The following is an 18,100-nucleotide window of genomic DNA, read 5'->3' as shown; positions in this document are numbered from 1 at the left end:
AAAAAGTCTCTATTTCAATGGGGTCAGTTTTTTGAAGCAAGCAGGTCGTCTGAAGATTATTTTTCTGTTTAGGTTTCAGGTAGAATTTATTTATGTGACTGCATGGACCTTGATTCCAATTGGAGTACCTTAGCATTTTCACATGTCATGATTCACTCATTTCATGTCCTGCAGAAACTTGTTTTGCAACTGTCACTTTCTCCAAGAGAGACAGCAGTAGCTTCAGATTATCGTCAAGGGAGTTCTGAGAATGAGAGATGTAAGCAGATTATAGCAACAGATGCACCAAGCCCAGATTTTACTACTCAACATGATTTGTGTGCCATGATTGGTGGGGCCACTAATTGTGGTACCGGGTCGGATCCTGCGTGTCAAGGGATCTTCCAAACTGTTACATGTGCTGGAGTTACTGAGGCACACAATGTAAGCAGAACTACTATCAATCAATGCAATGCCACTTTTTTGCCTGTTTCTCAGCGCACGCCATCAACTGAGCTGTACGTCCCACCAGTCCAGATTAGATCGTGCAAAGGTGAAGTCCTTTCGTGCTTACATTTTTAAATTAGAAACACAGGGGGAAAGAGTCCATAGACCGGCCTTTGAGTCTTAATGTATCTCTTACCAGAGTACAACCTCTTTGTGTTTATTGTATTGAAAAAGTGTTATTTCAATATACAGGCAATGTAAAAATAAAAAGTTTTGGTAAGAGAAACTCACAGACACTTTTAAAGAGGCCAGCGGAGAACAATGTCTCAGCTATCAGAAGCGGCAAGAAAGTCAAACTCAGTTCAAAGCTTATTGCTGAAGATGTGGAGGCTGCCATTGGACTCATTGTGGCAACAGCAGAGACACTGGTCATTGCAGATGTTATGAAAGATACATGCCAGGATTGTGGACCAAGAGCGATTTTGGATGCTGCATTTGAGCTCAAAAGAGGGCGAGAACTGTGTGGACTTGATGCCTTTACATTAGAAACTTCGGCATATAAAGATGCATGTGATGAGGACTGGACAGAGGGGCTTGATGACTTCTCCTTAGAAGAAGAGTGCCTAAATGTTGGGTTGTTTGATGTCCTCAAGGAGACTCATTGTGATTCTGCATGTGTAGACTCTCATATTGATGCAAGCAACATATCTGGGAAAAACCTGAACGTAGTGGCAGTGCCTGTCACGGATAATAAAGCAGGTGAGGATTAAACAAACATCACATTAGCATATTGGCTAAACATTCCATTAGATTGTAGAGCTATTTGTACTTCATGCTCAGTATCTAGTCAGAAATTTGTAATTATGGCATTCAATTCTTGTGAAAGTTGCTGCTTACAGTTTTTTGGGTCTGTGTCAATGTGTGTTTGCTGTTGAGGAAGCATACATGATGTCTTAAATTTAGCTTTTAGTGTCACTTCTTTTCACAAAACACATATCCACGTGCTTGGTAATTCGTTTTCGATCAGTAGATCATTCCTCACTATGAGGACATTTATGCATCAGTGCAATCCTGCCTCAGTGTAGTAGACATCATCAGGTTCAGCCATAGTGCAATGTGGGGAACCTCAGTGTTTCATCATGCACTTATGGCTGTCATATAGAGTCCATACTTGATGCAAATTAGTAGTTGGATCCAGGATTTCAGATCAGCCCCACCATATACGCCTCAGGGACGCCTTATGTTAAATTTCAGCTCTTCAAATTAGGATATTTACCAAAGAATGCATTGTCTACCTTTCTGTAAGGTACTAGTTGTCCTTGTCTCAAATGAGACATCTCCCTTCATCAAATTCCACCTTCTTGTTTTGTATAGTAATGGCACGAACAGATAGAAGGTTTTTCTTAAACTTGGAACATACAACACCATGTATGTCCCATTATTTTTATTCAGTATTCGTATTTATATATTACTTGTACTCTTGATTTGATGAAGTCTGGAGTTTCCTAGTTCTACATGGTCACTCTCACTATTCTCTTTGTGAGAGAACCACTCTTTGTGCAGAGTGAAGATATTGGAGGCTACAGAGTCAACGATCCATTTCTCATCAGCTTGGCCAGAGTTTTATGGTTTTGAGAAAGGCTTTCTCAACATTACTAGTCTGGTACATGGCTACATTCGCAGTGTCTTTACCATTACATTTAGGCCTGCATTTAGCCATATCTGCCTTTTCCTTCTGAATTAGGAAGCAAAGTGGTCAAGCGTCCCACAGTAAAAGCATGGTGCTTTCTTCTCTGTGTTGTTCTGTTCAAGCTGATCATCTTGACACTCAGAAGTAAAATTTTTCTTTGGTTTAGGGCTGAATTGGGGTTTCTGATTTTTTCTTTTATTTTTTGCCATAAAGGCTATATCATCCCATTACCTAAATTCTCATTGATGAGGTAACCATAAAGCTGATTAAAGTGGAAGGATGCTCTCTGTAAAAGAGCGTGCTGACACAGTTGTCCCATGAGTTTGGAAGACTGTTGAGAAGAAGATCAACTATCTGTGGATGAGGTATCTTCTCACCAAGCATTGCTAGTTGATCTATCAGATCTTTGAGCTGATTCAAATTATCATTTTTGTTTTGACCCTCTCTCATTCTAAGCCTACTCAATTGTGTTTTAATGACTAAGGCTTTTTGCATACTAGCATCTCCGTAGGTGGTCTATAATGTCTTCCAGTTTCAGCTAGAGTTTTCAGGTTTCTGACAACATGGAGCTATCCTTGATGCTTAGTTAATGAGAGTGTGAGCCTGTATGAGAGTTTTCCAATCCTCGATGGCTTGATTTTCTCAAATCTAGGGGGATGCCATCTCTTGACGTCATATGTTTCAAGTATCCAATCATGTGCAGAAAGACTCAATCTTTTCTAGGCTGACATAGAGTGAATTTATTTGAAGAAGCTTAAATACCTTTTTAAGTTGTTCTTGATGCTTGATCAGAATCTTGCTAAAGGTTAAAATCCATCAAGGTAGACAAGGACATACCTGTCAAGATAAGGCCCGAGATACCATTAATGTCATGATTGTTGCTGATGCATTGTTTTTCTCAAACGGGGACATCCATAATGTCCGAACCTTGTTTCAAAATGCTGTTTTGTATTCATCACCTTTTCGAATACACATCTATTAGAGCAAAATTTAGATGGGTTTTAAGAAATAATACTTAGTCTGAAGCATCTGTTGAAAGAGACAATCCATTTGAGGCAAAGGATACCTGTGTTAAAGGTGTTCATTCAAGGCTGCATCGCTGAGATGGAGAATGGGATAGACTTCTTCTTCTTATCAACCAATAGGACAGGAACACAAAATTGGTAGCAAGAATAGGTTGGATTTGACCTTTTTCAAGAAACTCCGTAAAGCCTCTTTTTTTCTTGTGATTTTATTAAGAAAAGACAATATGATGGTTGGTAGGTGGACCATTGTGTGGACGTAACTCAATGGCATGGTTCACTGGCCGATGAGGAGGTACATGAGGGCATGGTAAGTCAGGATGTAACTTCCTAAGTAGGGTTAGAGTAATGGTAGTTCAGGATAATAGATATGCCACAGAACTGTCCTTAAATCTAGAGGAATAATTTGAAGCTGTATTCTTTTGATATAGGTGTTGATGGTTCAGCTACCAATGAACGTTCAGTTTGTATGAACTGTGTGTGATGACTATTAAAAAATGATCTTAGAATTATAATAGTACAGCTACTGTTGGCAAGTATGACATCGTCGATGGATTAAGGGAATGGCATAAATGTCAAGCTTGTAAACATAGTGCTGAATTTTGAATGCAAAAATTCTGCACCTCTGTTTTAAGATGTAGAACTGTCTGTAAGCTTGACCCCATATTAGACCAACCTTTAAAGCTTTTAAAAGTTAAGTATTCCATGAGAACTAGCCAAGAAATTATGTGAGCAGGTGCTATCGATGAGGATAGTACTGGGATTGTCATGCATGGAACCATGAAACTGCAATACTTATGCTCACAAAGCTGGTGCAGGGTGCGCCATTTGTGAGTTTCTTGTCAAAGATAGGATTGTTGATTTGATGTCAGACAGCGTCCAAGAGACCCAATCTTCACTTGTTGATTTGGCTTTGTGACAGTTCAGATGAGATTGCCATGAGCACAGGTAAAGAGGGGAGAACCATTGGTTGATTACTTCTCTTTTCAAATAATGTTGATCTTTTCATACCATTATGGGTCTTGTATCCTTACTTGTGACTATGTAGGCCTGTCTCCTTGTGATATCTTTCACAAGCCACTTGTAATCATAATTTGCATTATTTGTGGCTCCAAAGGGTGTAGATGGTGTCAGTAAGCTTTGATGTTCTTTCTATAACATTGTTTGTACCGCTTGCCTGCATGATTCTGTTTCTTCCTCATGGTAGAATCTGATCTGGAATTTTTCTTGCTGGCTGGACACAACACTTAAAAAGTTCAAGGTTTTGGGCTTCTAACATTTAGGAACGCTTGGAAAGGGTATATATCATTCCTCGCAAAATCAGCAATGAACTTCTCTGAAGGTTGGAACAGGGGGGCTCTGGTATCAAACGATGAAAATGCTGTTTTTCAACTCAGAATGATTCAAGTGGTGTATGGACAGCTACTTTGCATGAAAGCGTGCATGAGTTCTTAGCTCAGAACAACAAATACATCTCACTGGCAGTCATCATATATTGAATGAAGAGAATGTGGATTACGGCACTCTTAGTGCTAGCCTTTATCATGGGTCAGTCTTCCCTTCATCTCTGGAGTGCTGCCAGAAACTCAATACGAAGACCTCGTCTAGTTGGATGATCATGCCTGTGTGGGTATGTGGATATGTGTGAGAGCATACGCTTAATACTATGGTCTTCACTCACTATTGGGCGCTGATGATGTAGTGGGGGATGCCATATTCGCTAATCCCTATTATGCATGATGGACATTTTGTGGTTATTAAAACTGCATTATCTTTTTCATAAAGAGAATGAATTGGGCATGTTCCTATGTTCAGCCAGAGTATATATGAAGCTCTGATACAAAGATAGAGTGGTTGCATGAAGGAAGCTCTTATGAAGCATGCAGAAATGTTTCTTATAGAAAACTGAGGTAACCAGAGCAGTTTTCACTGAAACAGATGCTCATACATGAATCACAACTGATACGGACTCGATCGGATGCTAATTCTGAAAACAAATTGTATTCACACCAAACATGAAGGGTATTTGTGGTGTGATAGGAGTATAGACAAGAACCAGAGCGTATGTGCAGGACTATACAGGGGTAGGCAGGCTAGAAGATTCCAGGAGCTTTACCTTTACCTTGTTGACATCAGAACATACACCATTCCAAAGTCCTTGGCGAGATGAAATCAAAATGCTACTTTCCTGTTCTAATAACTGTAATGGTTGAAACTTATGCAAGTGAAATCTACGTATTACTCGTGATCCAAGTGGATAATACTATATGATCAACCAATTACACATCATAACAGATCTCTCTATCTCCCTTTTAATCAACCAATTACCCATCATAACATATCTCCTTGTCCCCCTTTGATAGGCTTTACAGTTGCTCATAGACGCAGAATGCTTGTATTTCATCTTCAGAAATGAGACAAGTTTCACTTTCTGGAAGGAGATTACGTATCTGGTGTTAGGGAAGCCTTATGTTTGAAGATATGGAACTGGTTTTCCATTGGTGGCAAATTTTGTTTGAGTAACCATGAAATTTATCTTCGAGACTGTTGTTACAATTTTAACGTTGGGTGCAGCTTCTCATGCTTGAATCAGGCAACATTTTTATAGGAGCTTGTTTAGTCTCCGAGCTGTTTTTGAATATGTCCGCTGTATAGTATAGTGTGCTGATTAAAGGCTTGTTTATGCACAGGAGCACTTACAATAGTAAATCATCAGGCTAGTGGTTCATTGCAGCTTCTAGATCAAAACGATGGTGCAGCTGAGGTTCGAGAAATCTTATCGACATCGATGTGTATCTCTGAGAGGTGTAACACAGTGGTTTATTGCAATCATCTAGAGCAACAGATGCTTTCAAAGGAATCCTTCAGTAGTCGCTGGCTTGGAGGCTGGACGGGCGGCCCAGTAAGTCTTCCACAAACTGCCTCTATTGCATGATAGCAAAAGTCAAAAACTCCCAAATCGGACAATATCTGATTCAGTTTTTATGAGAATTAGTTTGAGGGGGTGGTCATTTTGTTTTATGCATGATACATGGTGATCTAATGAGTGCGATTGACCAGGGTCCAGCATCTCAAATAATTCTTGGGTTTGAACTGATGTCTTCCAGAACAAGGATGTGGAGCAACAAATCCAACAAAATGTCTTACTGGTTAGGAAGAATCATAAATTTGTGGAGTTCGAAACAAGTGATTTGTCTGAACCGTGTGATTTGGCTCAGGCTGATAGCTTGGAAAAACATGTATGTAAACTTCAGCAAACTGGCCTTGCAGCTTTAATTACCTCAACAGCGAAGCAGTTCCAAAGAGGAAATGACCATACACAAACCTTATCTGCTGAATCTTGCGCAGAAATTCTGATGGCTATGTCTCAAGCATCTGTTAAATGCTCATCGTCAGCTGTGCAGGAGCCACTCTGCTCATTTGTCCCTTGTAGCATAGCTGCAAATATAACTACACCATCTGCCAAGCAAGCTGGTATTGTTGACCATGTAGCTGAAGCTTTAAAGGCAGGTGACAGCAGCGACAAAGTGCTTGCTGGGGTTAAAACACCTGAAAAAAGGTTCCAAGCTGCCAACACAGGTATTTTTTGAAATGTAAAAATAACATGAAGAATCTATCTGTAGATTAAAATATCACAAAGCTTGTTTGGAAGTTAAATCAGTGCCATGTAATGTACTGATAAGGGCTACATCACAGAGAAGCAGAGCGTCCTCCAAGCACCATTCCAAAGTGGGGTGAAGCGTAGGCAATTGAGTTCTCTCAAGGCCTTCAGTATGAGTCCAATTTCATCTGTACAGGAGGCTGTTATATTGAGGACTGAGACACATCATTGTTTACAAAACTCACCTAAAGGCACCTGTCCGGTTAAGAATGGTGAAGCTTGTCTAGGCAAGCAAAGTTGGACAATGGAAACCAATGAATCGGTCAGAGATACAACATTGAAGTTTGCAGATATCCCTCAACTCGATGGAACTGCTCAAAACGATGGTATAAATGTCTGTATTAACAGAAGTAGCTCTAGTGGTCAGAGCAAGAGGCTTTTTCAGGACTCAGACTTGCAGAATTCTCCTCCATTAATATGGCATCGTGGCAAAAAGCGCCGACTAAGAGCTGCTCGGATTGTGGAAAGCGATTTGCTACAGGATATCGATGTTGATGCAGTATCTAAACTTTTTTCTGCCCATTGTCCAATTGATGGAATGCCCCCAGCCATTGAAAACGTTGTGATAAAAGATACGCCACCTGCACCCTGCAGTGATTTTAAGGAAGCAAATCCAGCAGTCAAATATGGCAATTCAACACCTTTTTGTGGTAACCACTCGGACAAACTGATGGCTAGCTCATCATTGGAAATGCTAAAAGGTTTTTTTCCATACACTGATCAAGATTTTTGTAATGAAGGGGAAAAGGGGGCAATTTAGAGGACCTTTAGAGGCCTCTTAGGTGGGAAATGTGGAGGGACTATATAAGTCCCCATCCACCCCTATTTGTACACTTTTTGATGTGACATCTAATCCTATCTACTTCCACCTCCTTCCTCCTACGCGCTGCCTACACTCTCTCTCCCAATCTCTCTCTGTCTCTCTCTTCCCCTCACCCCCTTTCTCTCTCTTCCTTCCTCTCCCTCTACCCCTTTTCCTCCTATCTCTCTCTCTCTCTCCTCTTCCTCTCCCCTATCCTCTTCCCCTTTTCAGCCATCTCTGGCCCTCCACCAAATCTGTCCCTGCCACCTTCATTGCATTAGTAACATAGTGCTTTTCTTGGGGCCTGGTACTTTTTCCCCTTCGAAGGATTCTGTGAATTAATACACACAACGGAGCGCACGTTGATGAGAATCCCGAATCATACACAGACAGGCAGAGTTGATCTCTCAAGCTCCTTCATTGCCTTTGGGGCATAAGCGACTATAGCAAGGCTTGGTTCTCAGAGGGTATCGATCTGCAGCCCGTCCGTCTCTCAGGCATTAGCTGCTCCTCGTCCGTCGTTCAAGCCCAAGGGTATCGATCTGCAGCCCGTCCATCACGTGAGGCAGTCCGTTAGCCGCCCGTTGCCCTTGCCTCCGATTATGTGAAAGGCCCAAGCGCCCCTCCGTCTCTCCACTGCCCGCGCCATGGATTTCTGCCGCCTGTGCTATGCCACCGTCACCCATCCCTCCTCCCGATCCTGCAAAAAAATACCTTAGTCTCAATTGTATTTCTTAGATTGCTGTTTGCTGCACTTTTGGGACAGCCATGCTGTGAAATTTTGAGGGAAAAATTCTATGGGAAGGGATGGCTGTAATGAAGGGGAAAAAGGGGCAATTTAGAGGACCTTTAGAGGCCTCTTAGGTGGGAAATGTGGAGGGACTGTATAAGTCCCCATCCACCCCTATTTGTACAAAGATGTGACATGTAATCCTATTTAGTCCCACCTCCTTCCTCTTATGCGCTGCCTACACTCTCTCCCAATCTCTCTCTATATCTCTTCCTCTCACCCCCTTTCTCTCTCTTCCTTCCTCTCCCTCTACCCCTTTTCCTCCTATCTCTCTCCCCTCTTTCCTCTCCCCTATCCTCTTCCCCTTTTCTGCCATCTCTTGCGCTTCACCAAATCTGTCCCTGCCACCTTCATTGCAATTTTCATAGAACATATTTCTCTTTGGTTTTTTACTTTATGCAAAATTTACAGTGTTAGTTAGGTGTGTCTCCCTGTCTTTGCAAACATTGCTGCTTAATTAACAGTGCGAGCAATTGGGACAGTGGGCAATTGGGAATCAAGAGTCTCCAAGGACATGCAAACACTGAACGCTGGTGATTTAAAAGGTGGTCAAATTAAATCGAAACGAGGTGGTGGTGCTGATTGTCAATGTGATCTCTTCAGAGGATTGGAATTCTTGTTTACTGGATTTCCTGCTAAGAAAAAGACAATGTGTGAAGATGTTAAAAGGAAAATTCAACAGCATGGTGGGGTGCTTCTGTCCAATGTTCCCGTTTATTCAACTATACATCATAGAAAACCTCATCAACAACAGAAGAAAATGGCAACCTGTCCAATCATAGTTTCACCACAACAGGTTATTAGAATATGTTGGCTTTGTTTCTTTCTGTCATGCCTTCTGTAATTGTTCTTAAACAATTTCATGTTTGTGCTGGAAAACTTGTAATTTGTTTTGCAGATCTGACATTTAAAAATTTTCCAGGTGCGCACAATGAAGTTCTTGTATGGATGTGCAGTGGGATCGCTTATAGTGAAACCAAGTTGGATAGATGACTGCATTACTGCTAGGACTGTACTATCGATGAAAATGTGAGTAATGTAGGCTTTGACAGTCTAAACATTGGATAAAGACTAGTTTTTTGTAATCACAGGTTTGATATTGCAAACGAGGGATACATAGTTGTTCAAAAGTCTAATGTTGTTCCTTGAAGTACCAAGTTTAGTCCAAGGTTTCCTTGTGGGGTGTCACCTCTTTTGTTTGAAAATCAGTGCCACAGATGCCATGCCCAAAAATATCATGGGATTTGACTACAGTATTGCATGGCATAATTTTTTCTAGTATGTGATTCTGCAAATGCACGTACCATCTTTTTTTGTTGTCATTGGTGGAACATGCTATCTTATAATATAAATCTATTGCCTGCCCCAGCCCTGCCTTCTATTGAAATTTAGATGGTGAGACTTGCCAATGTGTTTGTGGAAATAGATGATGATTGCACTATGAACGTGCAGGTACGGAGAGAAAGGAAAGAAGTACCACCATAGCTTTCTACGGTATGAAAAAAAGGGCAGCAACCTCTGTCTTTTTAATGGAATTGGAGCATTCGTGCATGGAAAGCGGGAATACTGTTCGAAGCTGTCCTCTTTGATCAAGGTAAGGATGCTTGTACTATCTTCTTTTGGTGAGACCTTATAGTTGACAATTAGTGTTTAAAAAAAAGTTGACCATATTGCAGAGGTAATCATTAAGAGAAGCATGCACAGCCATTAGAGCTACAAATCCCTATGTAACCTTTGAAGCAGAGAACAAACCTTACAGCGAGCATATGGATAGAGATTCTTAGAAAATTCTGCTTATGATATTCTTTTCAAGACATTGGGTTGCCTCTGAAGGGGAATTGAATCATTTCTTGAACAGCATGGAGGAGGGCAACTACTGCGGAATTTAAAGCATGCAGTGCAAGGGAGGAATGCTACAGGACCTTCGACTTGGGTGGTTGTAGTAGAACATCAAAGCGGAATTCCTAAAAGCTTGAAACATTCAGCAAGAAGCCTCGGATTCCCCATTGTGGTTTGTACTTTTCTTTTAGCTTCCTTTTACAAGCTAGGTCTAGTTTAATTAATGTTTTTTTTTTCATTAAAAAGACTTCTATTAAGTATGAAGAAAACCGGCAAGAGCAAAAGCTCAAGGTGGAAATACATCATGTGGTACATGAGAAAACACTCCTCAGAAGGAGGTAGAAAACAACCTAGGTTGAGGCTGAAAATACCATCTCAACCTTGTAGTATTCTCAGAGAAGAAAGGGGAGCCCTGCATTCTCTAGAAAATATAGCTTTCCTAGCGGAGGTTGCACGTGAGGACCCTGCATGGTCGCCCAGATGGCCATCAGAGTATGTATAGTATCCGTCCATATGTTGGCCAAGGTATAATAGCCCTGAGAAAGAACTATCTATTAGAAAACTTGAAAAGTGATATAGATCAATAATCTGTGGGATGCCTAACCAATCAGGAAAAACAGGCGACTGTTGTGCAGACTGCTTCTCAAGATGATAGCTCAATGCCTAGAGTACCTTGGAAAATGCCAAGAGTAGCTTGGAAATAGGTGCCAACAAGCAAGGGGGAGGGCTATACAACCAGTGGATTCCTTGACCCATGAAAGTGTAAAAGGTGCATGTAGGCTATGCCTTGTAGAAACGCTCTTGCCTTCCTAGACTCTGCTACACCTTGCTCCCAAATGGTTCACAAGGTATAGAAATATCGTGTCAAATGTTGACAAGGGTGGCTGCAGGCCGAGTCTGCTGCCTTCCCATTGCTAAATTGTGATGCACTACCATATGTATTCTAGGCAGTGTTGCCCAAACAACCGCTCCCAACACCATCCTTGAGAGAGACCATAGGCTGTTGACGAGAGGGGGCATAGAGTCCTGAATGTTTAGGTGGTGACACTCGGTTCATCTTTCTGTAAGTTGGAGTGACCATCTCGATGTGAAAAGTAAGTCACCCTATGCCCACCAGGTGAAGATGCGCTGGATCCGTTACATCTCCGCCACAATTCTTAAAGATCCTTTGTACCACTAGGCAGCTCTTTGTTGATATCAATATCTGTATCAATGGCGATACTAATATTGATACTGGTATCAGTGTCAATAATGGTGCTATCTTCTCCAAAGATGATGACGATGATGTTGATGATAACGCTGATGCTGATGCTGATGACGATGCTGATGATGCTGAAGCTGAAGCTGGAGCTGAAGTTGTAGTGCTTGCCTTGCTGAAGCTGAGGATGAGGCAAATCTGTGCTATCAGTCTGTAGACCGCTGCTGTTCTCGAGATTGAGCTGCTTTTGATGTTTTGTCTTTCTTCTTGTCACTGTTCTCTCCCTTTGCCATGGCCCTTGCTGTCTTTTTTAAGGGGTGCTATTTTATGTTCTTGATTTTCCCCCTTCAATCACTTGGGATGGGGGTGGGGGCTTCCTTCCCATTGGCCCTGCCTCCTTGATCTCAGATTTGAAGTAACTGAATTACTTTGAAGATTGGATATGGGGCTGAGATAGGCAATGGCGGGATGAAGGCAAGCTTTGGCAATTGAAGCAGGGTGCAACAATGATTAGCAGCAGGAATCGGGTGATCAAAGGGCAATGTGTGATGGGGAAATGGCAAAAAGCAGGGGTGGGGCAGCAAGAATTGATGGGAGGGGGCTGAGACACAGCAAGAAAGCAGCAATGTGGGAGGTTTAGTAGTCAAGGTAGTGATGGGGGACTGGGAACAGCCAAGTGTGGCACACTGGTGGCTACACAGGTATGGAATTGGGCAGCAAAGAGATGGCAAAGGAGCTGGATAGCCAGGCGATGGCTGAGCAGCAAGCGATGGAGAGTTGGAGGAGGCGGGAGCAGAAGGCGAGCGAGGCATAGGCATTAGGAGGGGACATGATCAACAGACGATGGTGGGGTAGCGGGCTGGCTAGGTGGTGCGGTAGGTGGGGGTGGGAGTGAGCAGGCGTGAGGCTAGGTGGGCTGGTAGATAGATAGATAGATAGAGAGAAAGAAAGAAAGAAAGAAAGAAATTTTATTAGAGTCTTCGGAAGACTGATGGGTCTATGAGACTGAAAGAAAACCTGATACAAATCACCGTAAAGGTGGAGCTACTGAAACGAGCATCATCACCTGTGCTGAATCCTAAGTCTGATCATACATAATCAAATACATTTGGATGTAACAATGAAAAGAAAAGGACTGGAGCGGAGCGGAATCCTCCGTATGTCATGTCCCCCTGGTTGGTGCATAGCCGGTGATGGGACGCTGGTGCCCGTCAAGGGGTGCTGTGCGTCTCGGTCTCCTGGACGAGGCTTGACACAAGACCAGAGCCACCGTGACTCTCGTGGGACATATCCCGGGTCCAAACAATGACGGGAGGTCCCGTAGAGTGATTTGTGTGTCCCCTTGATGTCTTGTGTGTCGTGCTGCGATCGTTGGGTCGGGGTCTCTGTCACGTCAGCGGCTAGAGACTAGACGATCAATGTCACTCGATGGGAAGAACTCTGTGATCTTGCTCTAAGAGGTGTCTGATGATGTGGCCAAGCCCCGTCGCCTGAGTAAGTACTCTCTATGTCAGATTCCCTCGTGAATGAAGGCCGCGAGGCATCTCTGATCTGGGTAGGCGAGGAATCTGGAAAGGAGCCTGGAGCCGTTTTGAAGAGCCAGTGGTAGCGACCTCGGATCTCGTAGTACACTGGGCACCTGAAAATAAAATGCTCCTCCGACTCAACCTCTTGACAGTCGCACAATATGCATAAGCGATGCTCCCTAGGAATCCCCTCTGCTCTGCCGCTCTCTATGCGGAGGCGGTGTGATGATACCCGAAACTGTCTGATGGAGATCCGTAGTGAGTGAGGCATATGAAGCTCAGTGTACCCCGGTGGTGTGATGAATCCCTCCTCCGAAATGCGAAGAGAGTAATCTTTGTAGAAACGTAGCTTCACTGGAAGCTCCCTCGGCTTCAACGAGGTCCTAAAGGTGTGTAGCTGCAGGAGATCCTCTCGAATAACCTGGTTGGTATGTGGCTGAAACCGGCCTCTAATCACTCAGAGGGCAGTGGAACTAAACCTCTAATCACTTCAGCACTTATTTACAGCTCACAAAGCATATATCACAACCATTAACCATTTCATGATCACCATTTGGCATTTACCCATTTGTTCACAAACAAAACCACTGAAAAAGGGATGGAGGCTAGAATGCCCCTGCTCAACAGACATAGACAAGTGCACCCGATTGGCCCCAAACACCGTGGCGCCCCTTTCGGTAGAGAAGTGTATCTAGCAAAGAAGAAGAGGTAAGAGTTTCTTCTTTTCTTTTGGTGGTATGCTCTTGATCGTCACTTTTTTCAAGATTTTTATGCATAGGGTGTTTCTTGAAGCATTTAGCTTCAATGTCTTTCTTTTTTACAGTAAGAGTATTTTAAAGAAGTGGATTTAGTATACAATGCTTCCTTAGAGATGATTGTGCTTGATGTAGATGCTCCAATGAATTTGCTCCACTTTTGATCCAGAAGAGAAGAGATTACTCCCTCAAGTGTTGGAATAGGTGACCCTAACATTCAAAAAATCATATTAATTAATTAGTTGGGGGGGGGGGGGCAATAAGTAGTCTCACGTGGGGGAGAGAGAGAGAGAGAAAGGAGTGAATGACTCAGCAGAACTAAAAAGGAATTAAAAAGGAATGATGACAAATTATCCAAAATCTTAAAAAATACACAAATCCTTTTTTCGTTTCTAGTGCAAAGCCTTCACTAAGACTTGCACCTACGGCAAGGTAAAAAAGGAGCAACCTTAAATAAAAGATATTGCTAGGCCCAAACCAGTTGCCTTCAAAGAAGTTCTACTACTTCAAAGGAGAGAGGCCTAGATCATTGAAGAAGGAAATTAGGCTGATAGAGAAAAGAGAAGAAGAGTCAAGGCTCCTTGTGATCCACATTAGGTGCCCCATTGATATGACAAATCCACAAAAAGCTCTACAAGTGATTGTAAGGACCTTCTTCCTTAGTCCCCTTGAAGGCCTAGAGCTTCACCTTAATGACCTATTTAGATTTCAGTCTCTCTCTCTCTCTCTCTCTCTTTCGCTCACTTGTGTAGATTTCACACACACTCTCTCTCTCTCTCTCTTTGGGTAGTAACTCTTTATATTTCACAGTGAAATGATTACAAGTTGCATCTAAGAGACCTTCCCTGCAATTGAGCACACAGCCCCAATTCACTAAGCCTTCGCAAGGCTTTCAAGCATAGAACACCATCACATAAGTGCACTTAACCCATAGGCTCAACCCAAAGGCATTCTCTTTTCCGAGTGCAATTCCATTGGCTGTCCAGATGCAATCACACTGCATCCCAGGTGCACTCTCCTTGAGTGGTTTCGAGATGGCATTCACAAAGCTTTTCAAAGCTCCAAAATAAAATCAGCAAAGTACCCAACCAAAGAATGACTCATGTAGCACTGCCTGGGCACCTGTGAGCCAAGAAAGAGGCGGCACACGAGGCCAACCAATAGCTTATGGCAAAAAGAAATTGCAGTAGCAAAATCACAACTCACCAAGCCTTGAAAACTCGAACCAAGTCCTCAATCGCCAAGAGGACATAGTAGCCAATGCCCAATTGCATTCTCAGCCAAAGAGGAGTGCAAAGGCATGAAGAAAGAGCATTTACAAGAGCCAACCAGCAAGAATTCCACTGAAAAATGCGAAAAGAAGCACTTCTGTCGCGAAGAAGTGGGAGTTCTTGGGCTCAAAAGAAGCGTGCTTCAGAGAGGAATGCATTGAGAAGGTTTTGGAGAAGTTTCATCGCCGGAAAGTCCTCCAAAACTGAGAAAAACCAGTCAACCAGCGCGTCGGACCACTCGAAATTCAACAAAAAGCTGTAGCTTTGCAAGAGGAGAGGCCCAGGAGGCGGTAGAAGCAAAAAGGTCCAGAAAAAGCCACTTTTGCAAATTTGACCAGCAAAAGAAGTGCTCAGCTCTGCCCGTTCTACCAAACGCACGGAGGGAAAAGCATATCACTACGAAGGGGAGGCAGAGGGGAAGCCATCGGGCCTTTAAGAAATAGAACTCAAAAACTTTAACAAGAAACTAATTGAAAAAGAATTGTAAGTAAAGAAAAGTCGAGGAATCCAAATAGGTGAGGAGTTATGAAGAAAAACGGAATTCAGCTGAAGGAGGCTGAAAAACCAGTCCAAAATCTCAACAAAGGGAGAAGATGAGAGAGAAAACCACACATGTGAAGTTTAGAAGGCCCAGGAAGGTCCAGGAATGGCAAAGGAGCATGTAGAAGGCACTAGAGCCACTTGGAACTCTAGGGGGGCCACTGAAGGTACATGGCCCTCTAGGGGGCCCATTAAAAATGCCACATCATCATTTCCCAACAACCACTCTTTTAATTCCTTGGAATGCCTTTGGGCCTAAAGATTAATTACGCTTATGTGCTAGGCACCATGCCGCGTTTAATTACACATTATTAAGCCCACGCTTGGACTTTTAAAACCAAAGTTGTCACGGTCTTGTAGTACATTAAAGTACTTTGAATTTCACGCCCCCGTGACATACCCCTCTCTTGAAACAGCAAACCACAGTTTGCTGCCCCAAAACACAGGAGCGAGCATGAAATATAGCATAAAAGAGTATACAAGAAAGCCGCAGCTATAGTATACAGAGACAGTGAAAATATGGCTAGGAGAGGCATGCATCCATCCATATATACTACTCGAAATCTATGTGATCCTCGGCGATCAATAGTCAAGATGCATCAATATCATGAAGTCTCACAGCAGAAAAATACTGTCAGCTCAGTATCTCGGATGAAACATACAGTGTCATCAAGCGACCTCATGAAATCACAGTGAGCCCATCTGTACTGAGGGAGTGGAGGTGCTACCCCCCTCTCGAACATCAGGTAATGCTCTAGACGCTCGCTCTGCTGAACTACCTGTAGGAGCCCGGACCGCAGTCAGCTCTAATTGGAAAGCATCAAGGTAAAGCTGCAATATCCCAGGTGAATCTGCCAGTTCACCTTCCTCCATCCATTTCACATCAAGTGATGGGTAATTTTGAAATTTTACCAAGTAGCGACGGATAACTTTACCCTTGAGCTTTCTATCTCTGTGTGCCAGAATCTGCTCTGGGACCAGAAGTTCATCCTGTTCTTTCACTTCAGGCTGCACCTCATCAGGTAGATCCTCGGGAATATCTCCATGATATTGCTTTAATAAGCTCACATGAAAGGCATTATGTATCTTCCAATGCGGAGGCAACTTCAGCCTGTAAGCTACCTCGTTTATCTTTTCAGAAACCTGGAAAGGACCATAGTAACGCATGTTCAGCTTTGTGTACAACCTTTCCTTGCCTTTCTTATTTTTCAGCCTTGCCTTCTGAAAACGCAGCAAAACCCAATCACCTTCTGTGAATACCAATTCCCTGTGGTGCTTATCTGCTGCTCTTTTCTGCTTGTCTTGACTTCTTTGCAAGGCATATTTGATCTTCTTGTAAGCCTCTTCAAGGCTTTCCACAAAACGATCAGCTTCGAAGATTTTCTCTTTTGTATGCAAAATGGGAGGTATCTTCCTGGCACCTTCCACTATTTCAAAAGGTGCTTTACCTGTGGATGTGTGCACCGTATTATTGTAAGCATATTCCAGCAAAGGCAAATAATGCTCCCATTTGCTTTTGTGGTCTGAGACATAGCATTTAAACATATCCAAGATGGTAGAGTTTTCCTGCTCCGATTGTCCATCGGACTGAGGGTGAAAAGATTGCGAAAAATTCAGCGTAGTGCCCATATTTTCAAACAGTCCTCTCCAAAAGAGGCTGGTCATCCTCGGATCTCTATCACTGATTATGGATTCAGGCATCCCATGATACTTGAAGACATGCTGCAAAAACAATTTGGCCATTTGATCTGCTGTAATTTTCTTTCTTACTGGCACAAAGTGGGCTTGTTTGCTAAACCTGCAAATTATTGTCCACAATCCATCATGTCCAGTAGGAGTACGTGGAAGATCAAACACAAAATCCATAGCTATGCTTTGCCATGGTCTATCGGGAATTGGCAAAGGGTGTAACAACCCAGGTGCCTTCTGCCTGTCAAACTTTACTTTCTGACAAACCATGCATGTTCTCACATATTCTTCCACATCTTTCCTCAAAGATGGCCAATAAAAGTATTGCTCCACTGCTGTAATTGTTGCTGTAATTCCCCTATGTCCTGCATATGGAGGAGCATGACTTTCCATTATGACTTTCTGTCGCATCTGATCAGTGACACAGAGTCGTCCATGCATCAAAATGAAACCCTCTTTCAACATATAGTGATCATGCCTTTGACCATCAGAAAGCTGTTCATAAATAGTTGAAAAATCAGCATCATTTCATCACATCTAACACATTGTTGTAAGCAATGCTCACTGCTGAAACACTGGGTTTCTTGGAGACTGCTTCAGGCTGTGGTTTCCTGGAAAGTGCATCAGCCACGACATTTTTGTTACCCGGCACATGTACAATTTGAAAATGAAACATTGAGAGGAAGTTAGCCCATCTCATGTGCTTTTCAGATAATTTTCTCTGCGTGAGAAAATATCTAAGTGACTGATGATCAGTTTGCACATAAAAATCAGCTCCAAGAAGGTAATGTTTCCATGTGGTCAAAGCATGTATCACTGCTAACATTTCCTTCTCGTATGTCTGCAAGTACAATTCAGCATCTTTGAGAACTCTACTCTCATATGCAACCA

General features: G+C 42.7%; 1 protein-coding gene across 6 annotated transcripts in view; it reads left to right on the top strand.

Annotated features, from left to right (window-relative positions):
- The window catches only part of LOC147893182 (uncharacterized), a 102,612-nt gene that overhangs the window by 44,011 nt on the left and 40,501 nt on the right, over positions 1 to 18,100 (top strand). For 5 of the 6 annotated variants that reach the window (XM_087386030.1, XM_087386032.1, XM_087386031.1 and 2 more), the window contains 9 exons: positions 175 to 532; positions 679 to 1,185; positions 5,829 to 6,040; positions 6,246 to 6,717; positions 6,835 to 7,500; positions 8,874 to 9,187; positions 9,314 to 9,420; positions 9,844 to 9,985; positions 10,250 to 10,402. In XM_087386030.1, the coding sequence (XP_087242156.1) occupies positions 175 to 532; positions 679 to 1,185; positions 5,829 to 6,040; positions 6,246 to 6,717; positions 6,835 to 7,500; positions 8,874 to 9,187; positions 9,314 to 9,420; positions 9,844 to 9,985; positions 10,250 to 10,402 (2,931 nt within the window). The remainder of the gene's footprint in view (positions 1 to 174; positions 533 to 678; positions 1,186 to 5,828; positions 6,041 to 6,245; positions 6,718 to 6,834; positions 7,501 to 8,873; positions 9,188 to 9,313; positions 9,421 to 9,843; positions 9,986 to 10,249; positions 10,403 to 18,100) is intronic. The other variant, XM_087386033.1, reaches the window with a different exon arrangement.

Source organism: Dipteris shenzhenensis, chromosome 15, assembly GCF_047967505.1.
Source record: "Dipteris shenzhenensis isolate YYH24624 ecotype China chromosome 15, Dip_SZ_1.0, whole genome shotgun sequence".
Classification (NCBI taxonomy): Eukaryota; Viridiplantae; Streptophyta; class Polypodiopsida; order Gleicheniales; family Dipteridaceae; genus Dipteris; species Dipteris shenzhenensis.
The sequence above is the reverse complement of the archived record's forward strand: the minus strand, read 5'-3'. Positions and strand labels throughout refer to the sequence as shown.